Genomic DNA, 10,273 nt, shown 5'->3' with positions numbered 1-10,273 from the left:
TGCATCTAGACTCGATAGGTCATAGGTCCCCGAGCCTTCAGACTTGGAAACCAAAGGTCATCACTCCCAAGGTTCCTTGTCGGTGGCTCGAGCGATTCCCCAGACGTTGCTACGCACACGTCGTGTTACGGCTACCCGTCTGGGCGAATCTAAAAAGAATCCTCAACCTTCGACTAAAAACTAATAGGTCATCAACCTAAAGTTTAAAGCGGAAGATCGAGTGACCCCTCGGATCATGCTACGTACACGTCGTGATACGATCACATGTCCAAGTGGGTCGCCTAAAATCCTAATAGGGTGGAGTGGCGTGACAAGCCACTAAAAGAAAAATAAATGAATGGTGAAAAAACTAAAGCGTATGCACGTATGCTAGTGCTCGTTTGGAGGGGAAGGATCAAGAACCAACGCGTGGCTCTAAGGGTGACACACACCCCCCCCAAAATGCAAATGCAAAGCGCGAGATAAAGCAAGTACAATCATACATCCAATCATCCAATCATTCATACGTGAGTGAGGGAGTAGTTTGATATGCGCGTACGTGGCAAAAAGTCCTAGAAAGGGAAAATGCAATCCTAATATCCAAATGCTATACATAAAAAGGGTAGAAAAAAGGAAAGGAATGGCTAAATCAAATGCTTGGACCCACTTAGGAAGTCCCCAGTGGAGTCGCCAACTGTCGCGCCCCACTTTTTTTGGAAAAAATAAAATAATTGTTTTTTTGTTGAATTTTATTGATTTGGGAAAAATGAATTTTGTTGATAAAAACAAAAATGGGTCTAAATGGGACTTTTGAAAATGCGACGATTTGACCCAAGAAAAATAGTTCAAAAAGGGTTTTTATATGAAAAATGGAGTCGCCACTTGGTATAGAGTTAGGGTGTACCAAGTCACCCAAAAAATGAAATTTTTAAAGAAAAAAAGTAAGAAAACCCTTTTTAAACGACTCCTAGTCCACGTAAAACAAAGAAAAAGGTTCGGGAGTCACATTTGACGAAGGGGAAGGCAAGGATAAAAATCCAAGGCACCCCTTCGACCTAACCAAGGCTAGTTGCGTGATTTAACCCTTATTTTCCTATATTTTCTACCCAAAGTATGTATTGCAAATTGGATTTGACTAATGAATGAGAAATGCAATCCTAAATCTAAGAAATGTTTCTTATGAGGCTTTTGGTCCCATTCACACGAGTCGTGACGGCCAATAAGGAAAGTCCTCATAGAAAATCATGAATAATGCAAATGAGGACTCAAATGAGAGTGTAAGTGTGCAAAGTGTAGAAAAAAGTGCATGTGTGCAATTTGAAAGTGTTTGTGTGCAAATGAATAAAAATATAAATGCTCATGTGCAAGTGAATGAAAATAGTAAATATATAAGTAAAATAGGTGCAATGTGTGAAGTGAAAAGTAAAGAAAGTGAATAAGTGTGTGAATATGACATGTGGATTTAAAATATATAATTAGTGAGAAAAATAATGAGAAAATGATATGAAAATGCATGAACTTAGAGGAATGCATCAGGTCGGGTACGGGAATGACCTCTAGTTTTTGTGATTTTAATTTTCCCTTTGATTAGAAGGAAAAACTAGCGTGCTAAGGCTATTTTGAAGCCACACTCGCTCGTTTCCCTTACTCAAGGGGGTTTCTCAGGCAAATGGACCCTATAACTAGCATGAAATGCAAAGGCCTAAAATGAAAGGGAAAAGGTTAGAGGGACATGCCAAATGCCATAAAAACTAAAAAAATGCATGAAATGTAGTGAACATGCAAACATGTACTAACGAGGGGAAATCCCTAGGGGTCTAGCGTTGGGCTAGCCCATTCTATGAATTCCGACTAGCGTTGGACTAGTGGAAACGTACATTCATTCATCACATTCATTCATGGCTATGGAAAGCGAGTAGACATGCCAAACACTCATAAACACATAGCACATAACATTTAGCATGCTCGACTAGATGCAAGACCCTAACAAAACAAATTAACACGTAGCAATCAAGCATGCAAGACACCTAAGATAATTAAAGCCCCAACTATTACATTTGCTAGCTAGGCACATGGCTTCGATAGGTCTTCATCAAATGCTCCTCCAAGCCCTATCTATTACAAGCCAAGGGGTGTACACATACCCCATAAAGAATAACTTAAATAAAAAGCAAAAGTAAATGACATAAATAAAAGGAATTAAGGAAAGGCTAGGAAAGCAAAGTAGACATGCAATTTTCACTTAGCACGTTGGATCACATAGGAGAGACAGAAAAAAGATAAAAGAAATTATACCTCCCCATTCATGACGTTGATAGAGTAAAAGGACTCAATTTGGACTAGGGTCACCAAAAAAGGGATAACTTAGGCTAAAACCATCAAAGCAAAGGATTAATGCACCAATTTAGCGGTAAAACATATATAAGCTAACTTGATTCCATCTACATCGAATCTTTGTTCAATTGTAATTAAAGAAATGCATAATGACCAAGGAAAAATGGAATAACTCATCAAAACTCCCAAATATAGCAACTAATGGAAGCTCAAAACGACCTTTAACCAATCAATCAAATCCAAATGCAATGCTTAAAAACTTCAAAGGTCCAAAAAGCCAAATAACGACTCAAATTACAATCAACTTAGAATTCAATTGCAAGGGATTGGAATGTAATTGGACCTTTGTGACATTGCTGCAAAATCATAGGGACCAAATTGATTAATTTTCTCAATTTTCTGGGTCATAGTGGCATAAGGGGAAACTTGAGGGGTCAAAGTGCTACATTCAGAATTTTCCCATGCATGCATACGTTAGAAAAACTGAAACTTTCTTTACTTCTGCAAAATCCTGCTGCAATCCTTTACAGCTTCAAACCATGCGTATTTCATTCCAGAAAAATGCACAAAGTTCATTTGTTTGCCAACCCAACTCATAGAAATCCCAAATCATCAACTTAGGCCATAATCATCTATCATTAGTGATCCCAACAGAGTATCCAAGCAAGAGAACAAAGAAAGAAACAACAGAGGTTCTCAATCTTTGCTCAACTCAACCAAACCAGAATGTTCAGCAAAACATATTAAAAAACTGGACCACAAAGCAACCAAAATATTAGACATCTGTACAAGAAAACGCAAGGCAACATCATACAACCCATGAAGATGCTTGCTGCAACTTAAACCATTTAGCAGCCCACGCAGCTCAAGAACAAACGAGACAGAGCCGTGACATGCCAACAAAGGGAGGAAAGAAAAACTATGAAAAACTAGCAAGTTGGAACTTATCCATGAGCTCATTTCTGCAATGTCTCAGCTTCCATATACGCAGGAAGATAACCATGAGCCAAAAGAAAAAGAAAAAGAAGAAACTGACCAAGGGAACATAAACCGAGTTAAAACCATTTCTGCTTGTTCCAGCTTAGCTACATTCATGCATTTCAACTCAAACAAGTTCCAATTTCCAATTCTTATCAAGCTCGTCATGCATGCCATGGTTTTCAACATTTAATCAAAACACATGCAAAACTGGAATATTTTCATGCAAAATGGTTTGGAGCTTCAGCAAAAAAAATGCTTTTGAGCTTCGGCACATAGCATGGTAGATGCACTCAAGCATTTCGAATCACAAACCCATGCTCAAAACCCTGTTAAGCTTCTCATGCATACAAACTACAACTTTCGGTCAAGGCTGGAATTACTATCTAACAAGAACAGCAAAGTTTGGAACCGCAATGGAAGAAAATAGCAAGACACAACCGTAAATTTCTGGTGCAGCAAAATGAATATGCATTTTCCAGCAGGTACTTGGTTGGTCTTAAATCCGAATTTACCTCGGTTAAAACATTGTGTTAAGTACCCAAAACTAACATGCAAGGCTACTTAATGAAATTACTATCATTTCTAGTTCAGATCAAGTTCGGACAGCAACTATAAACATCCACAAATCCAGAAATTCATTCGGCTATTCTCGGATGATCTTGCATGCAGCAGATTTTTTTTGTTCATTTTTATTTCTTGCTTAACCGAGCTAATGAGCTGCATGCAAAGCTTAATCATCTTGTCTTAAGTTAGTTAATCACATTTATAAGTTCAGATTGCCTCAGGGAAACAAAATTAAAGCTGCATTATCACAATCAACTCACGGCAATTCCATTTCCTTCCAAATCAGATTTTTTTTATGCTTCGATTTTGTCATCCGAACGCACAATCTTCACATGCAAGCTTTAATCATTTTATTTTTACTTAGCTAATCACAATTGCATGCTCAGATTATCACCAATAATCGAATTCAGAGCTGCATTATTCTAATCAAGCTCTCGGCAGAACCATTGCTTCCTAAATCAGATTTTTCACTGCCTTAACTTATCATCCGAAGGTACAATATTACATGCATGTCTATAACCAGCCTAATCTACCTCTGATCAATGCATCTCAATCCAAAAAAAAAAAATTACCTCAGATCGCAGCTCACTCACGCGACGGAGAAACTGAAATTTCTCCCCTCTCGGCTCGCTTGCGGACTGAATGGTTGGTGCTGGTTGGATGTTGCAGCTGCGGTGGTTGCAGTTGGTCACGGTTGGTGGAGGTGAATTGCAGCTGGTTGAAGTGAAGGTGGAGAGTGCAGCAGCGGCTCGCACACTGTCTCTTCCTTTCCCCCTCTCGATCAGTTCCAAAGTTTCTAGTTCTCACGGCTCACTCCTCACTCTCAGCCAGAACAGCAGAGCTGTAGTTCGCGCGCTTCCCTCTCTTTCTCTTCGATGATAACTAGGCAGAGGGTGTGAAGTGAAGCTCTACTGGAAGCTCACTCACGCGACAGAAACTGAAGTTTCCTTCCTCTCCTCTCGGCTGGCTTACGCACGCGATGGTTGGTCCTGGTTGCGGTGGTTGTAGCTGGTGGAGGTGAAGGTGTAAATGGAAAGCATGCACGGTCTCTCCCTTTCTTTCCTCAGGCTTGCGGACAGAAACCGAAAAGATTGCAGCTCGCGGTTTTCTTTTCTTTCCTCTCGGATGCGAGATGCGGCTCCCTCTCTCTTTCTCTGGTCGATGATCACGAGGTGGGGAGGAAATGTTGTAGTGGTCTGGGTTTTGAAGTGGAATGGTAGAGAGAAAAAATGGTGCACGGCTAGAGGAGGTTTTGTGTTGAAGTGGAGATGAAAGTGAAGTGAAATGTGATCCGGCAGAAATGGAATGTGATCTTTTTTTTTTTTTTTTTTTTTTTTTTTTTTTAACTCAACTTAATAATTTAACAAAAATAATAGTAAAACTAAATAATAATAGAAACAACAATTTTAATTACAAACACATCAAAATCAATCAAACTAGAAATAACAAAATTACCATTTTCGATCTTTTCTTTCATTTTCATCATTTTTCATCATTTTTTCCTTCTTTTCTTTTTCAAAATAAATTAACAAAAATAAACCAAAATGCCAAAAAAAATTAAATTTGAATGTATTTTTGTGAACAATTTTCCTTTTTCTCCTTTTTTTTTCATGATTTTTCTACGCTAAAACTTAAAAAATAAAAATAGAAACTAGAAACTAAAAAAAAACTAAAAAAAACTAAAAGTAACCACGACAAATGAGAATAAAAAGTAAAAGAAATTACACCAAAAATTTGGTGTCTACACAGCTCATAACTAAACAGCCTCTATATTGCACTGTACACAAATTCTCTCAAAAACCTCGAGCTTTCCTAGTTTCTGAAAGAGACTTCTCTACAACTTTTTTTCCATCATTCGTAGCCATATTCATTAACTTATTTCTTCTCTAAATTTAACTCATCTTCCTTTCGTTAAATGGCCTCCTGTTGTCTTACTTGCATTTCAGCCATCTTGGATGATCTGCAGTTGCTGGAGAACCTGTGTCCTAAAACTCCAGCTTGGAAGAGCGAGCTCTTCGAAATGATGTCATTAAAAATATATCTAGGAATTTTCAGAACATTTCTTCTATGTTTGAGAAAGTGGGGCGATGATGATGATGCAAATCTGGGAGCACTGGTTGTTAGGATGAAAGATTACATTTCCAAACTGGGACAGGCGATTCATAAGTTCTATCTTACTAGTGTGGAAGATGGATATCGTATGAAACTTGCGGCACATATCCCAGATGATCTAGAAGAAGAAGCGTCATCTCTCGTAGAAGAAATCAAGGATTTAAAGTACTTGACAAGGCTGTCTAGCAAGTCCCCGGTAAAGAAAGATGATCTAATGGATATCATGGACTCTCTTCTGGAAAGCCCTCGGTACATTGTTTACCTTGCAGAGAACCAGTCACTCTATGCAGGTTATGCAGAACTATCCGAACACTTTGCAGAGAAGTTGACATTCTTGAAAAACTTCCTCTGTTTTCTTACCCTTCATGGCTTCGAAGATACGCAATTGGGACCTTTATTGACTCACATTAAATCTGTTGCCATCAATGCAGCATGCAACAATGGAGTGTTGTTCTCTAAGTCGTCCATGTCACGTAACAATCTTATTTGGTACCTGCTGCAGGAGATCATTTTTGCAGAACCCGAAGTCTATAAGACATGTGTCCAGGCCCTGATTTCTTCAAAGTTATCAAGACAAGCATACAAGGAAAAAGATGAGAACATATTCAGAGACTTCATCGATTCTCTCCTAGTCTATCTTTGGGAGATACTTAAGACTGGAACTTGTATTATGATTTCTTTGAAGGATCGATTGAAAATGCTTTATGACGGGCTGAGATCCTTGAGAATCATTCTCAAGGAGAACCCCAACAATTTTGATGAGAAAATGAGAGATCTTACTGGACTCTTGCTCTGTGATGCAGGACTTGTTATTTTTTCCCTTTCTCTCAATGTAATTAAAGATGGATCTGTCAAGGAAATGGATCTCGAGTCTTTTCATGATTTCCTGAAAAGAATAAAGCTTTTCAAGGCAATAGTTGCAGAGAAATATCCAGAAACATCACCATCATCCGAGTTTCCTAGGACCAATGAGTTGGGATTTATCGATTTTCTTCTAAAATATATGGAAGATTTGACAAATCCTGATGCCCATTCAGTTGCTCTTTCAAACTATCCAATTCATGCAATCCATGAAGAACTTGTTTACTTGCACTCCTCCTTGGGAAGAAATGTGGAATTGCGCAATGAAGATCGGGAGCTTCAAGCACTTTGGGATCGTGTTGTTGAGGTGGCATACAAGGTAGAATTTCTTATCGACTCCTTGTTGGTTGGAGACATTCTAGATTCTTCTTCAATCTCATTTGATTCCATTGTAGAAGAAATTAAGATCATCAAAGCTGCGGCCTTGAACATTTTTGATAAAAAAACACTTGACCTCAATGTTAAGGAAGTTACCAAGAGACCAAATAACATGCCATCACAGGGAAGCATGCCAATAATCAATGACATGATCGTGGGATTGGAGGATGAGGCAACCTCAATAATCAATCGACTCACAAGAGGATCATCCCAACTGCAAATAATTCCTATTGTAGGTATGCCAGGACTTGGTAAGACTACATTAGCCAAAAAAGTTTACAATGATTCTTCAGTTATGTCACATTTTTATGCACGTGCTTGGTGCACTGTCTCTCAAACGTATCACAAGAAAAATCTGTTGCTTCAAATTTTGACTTCTATTCATACCAAGCTTCATGACAAATTTGTTGAGATGTCTGAAGAAGATTTGGCTCAGGAAGTCAAAAGAGGTTTGCTAAGGACAAAATATCTCATTGTTTTGGATGATATATGGGACACTGAAGCGTGGAACGCATTGGAAGCATCATTTCCTGATAACCGAAATGGAAGTAGAGTGATCATGACAAGTCGAAATCGTGATCTTGCTGCTCTGAGAGGTGAACTTGATGAAGGACCTCATTTCCTTCGCCCACTCACTGCTGATGAGAGTTGGGATTTGCTAAGTAAAAGGTTATTTCCTGGAAAAGACTTGCCTCCTCCAGAATTATGCGAACTCCGAATGCAAACCGTGGAAATGTGTCAAGGACTACCACTTACCATCGTCATTCTTGCTGGAATTCTAGCAAATGAGGACCAATATAGTTGGAAAAAGGTAGTGGAAGGTTTAAACTCGAGCATGCTCTCTAGTACAGAACAATGCACTGCCGCATTAGAATTGAGTTACAACAATTTACCAGATTATTTGAAGTCATGCTTTCTATACTTTGGAGCATTTCCTGAAGATCATGAACACACTACAGAGAGGTTGAATTGGTTATGGGTGGCTGAAGGATTTACCCAGAAAACTCAGTTCAAGAGTGCAGAGGATGTGGCAAATGATTTCTTAATGGATCTTATCCACAGAAGCTTGGTCATTGTTTCCAAGCAAAGATCCATTGGTGGTGTCAAAGCTTGTCGCGTTCATGATTTGCTGCATGAGTTTTGTGTGACAAAAGGCAAAGAAGAAAATTTTCTGCAGCTGGTACGTGGGTATGATGAAATATATACTTTCAGAGTGCCACGCAACCTACGCCGCCTATGCATCAACTCTAACCCAGCGCACTTTTGCAAGTCCAGGTTATTTGCTCCCACAATCCGTTCTCTAATACATTCCGATGGTGGTAAAAGGTACCGACGTCTTGCTTTAGAGAGTTCATCCATGTTTGGTATCTTCAAACTTGTTAGAGTGTTAGAATTGAGCAACATATATCTAGGTACTACTTTTCCTAGGGAACTAGAATTATTGGTTCAATTGAGGTACTTGGCAATTCTAGGAAATATGGATTCAATTCCATCTTCCATAGCCAATCTCTCAATTTTGGAAACTTTCATCCTGAAAACATTTGTTGGGACTGTTTTACTACCTGATACTATATGGAATCTGAAGAAGCTAAGGCACTTACAAAACAGTTGTTTATTTTTGTTACCCACAGACAATCTTGACACAGCTGCAAACTTGTGTGATTTGAATACCTTCTCCAGTGTATCTTTTTCTTCTTTGGATATCGTCCGCAAGGTATTCAGTAAAATTCCTACTATCAACAAGCTGAAATGCATTTTCGTTGTGGAAAATGAACATAATTGGGTTTCAGCAGACAAGATTCCAGTACTTGACTATCCAAGTGGATTAGAATCACTGAATCTGATGTTCAATCATTATACAAGTCTTCCATGCCAGTTTGAGTTTCAATTCCCTTTGGCAATTAGAAAGTTGACTCTATGCGGTTTTCTTTTTCCCTGGAGCAAAATTTCGGCGATCGAAAATCTTCCCAATCTGGAGGTTCTCAAATTACTCCGTGACGCCTTTGATGGGGAAATATGGAACGTGGAAAAAGAGGGGTTCCCTAAAGTTAGATTTCTGAAAATAGCTGCCTTGGATATTGTCAAGTGGACTGCCTACGAGGGTGTGGATAGTTTTCCAAGTCTGCAGAAACTAGTATTGATAAATTGTCGCTCTTTAAAGGAGATCTCTTCTTGTTTGGGGAGTTCAACTCTTGAAATAATTGAGGCGTCTGATTGTCCCTACTCTGCAAGTTTTATAAAGCCACTTCAGGAGGAGCAAATGGACTTGGGAAATGCTGATCTGAAGATCCTTATTTCATAAGGTGGACTACTAATCTTCTCATGTATCTTTGGTTTGGGCAGCCACTTTCACTCCTTTTACCTGTTTTTTTCCCCTAGTCCTTTACTTCTGTATTACTGGCATTGCTGTATCAGTCTAGCATCAAGATCAGTTAATCAGGTTGCTTTAATGTTTCTTATCCTGTCTCAAACTGTGTGGTGAGATCATTCCCAGGATTCGTGTTGTTTCTGAAGATTGAAATGAATGAAGCAGCTATCTTTTTTCCCCACTAAGATTTTAGTTATGATTCTGTAAGTTAATACTACTGCTTAGCTGCATAATTGTTACAAATTTATTGCCTTTTCACACCATTAGTAATTTGTTTTCGAATGCCATCGATTAATGTATTTACCTGGATTTGCCAATTTATCAATTCTTTTTTCATAGTGTTACTTGCATTACAATTTCTGATCTTCCCAACTCCTTCCCGCGAATCATAAATATATGATCCGCTAGCTCAATCTTTGTTGTTTAGCACCCTAATCATCAAATCTGAGGCCTCACAAGTTTCGTTTCAAACCAGTTTGTCCTGGAGTATAAATAAGTGAAAGGTCTAATGTAAACAAGTTTTAATAATGTGTAAACAAGTGGGATCATGGTGTAAAAGAATTAAAAATAAGACTCTCGACTGATTTGGATTGAAACTTGTGAAACCCATAATCCCTGCAAATCCAACCCGAGCCCAATAATAAAATTAAATGAGTTTTTGTACCCACTTCGTGCTTAGGAATCTTGGGGCTATTC

At 38.6% G+C, this 10,273-nt stretch overlaps 1 protein-coding gene across 1 annotated transcript; it reads left to right on the top strand.

Moving 5' to 3' along the window:
* Nucleotides 1-5,773: 5,773 nt before the first annotated feature.
* LOC113758437 (putative late blight resistance protein homolog R1A-3) lies at nt 5,774-9,511 on the top strand. The gene has a single exon (XM_027301295.1). It carries the CDS (start codon nt 5,774-5,776, stop codon nt 9,509-9,511), a length of 3,738 nt encoding a protein of 1,245 aa, XP_027157096.1.
* The last annotated feature ends 762 nt before the right edge of the window (nt 9,512-10,273 follow it).

The sequence above is a fragment of the Coffea eugenioides genome, unplaced genomic scaffold (genome assembly GCF_003713205.1).
Source record: "Coffea eugenioides isolate CCC68of unplaced genomic scaffold, Ceug_1.0 ScVebR1_507;HRSCAF=1196, whole genome shotgun sequence".
NCBI classification, from domain to species: Eukaryota; Viridiplantae; Streptophyta; class Magnoliopsida; order Gentianales; family Rubiaceae; genus Coffea; species Coffea eugenioides.
This window is presented reverse-complemented; position numbering and strand designations above follow the sequence as displayed.

Excerpts from the sequence above, each read along its gene's own strand:
- LOC113758437 (XM_027301295.1), top strand. The coding sequence starts at position 5,774 with ATGGCCTCCTGTTGTCTTACTTGCATTTCAGCCATCTTGGATGATCTG.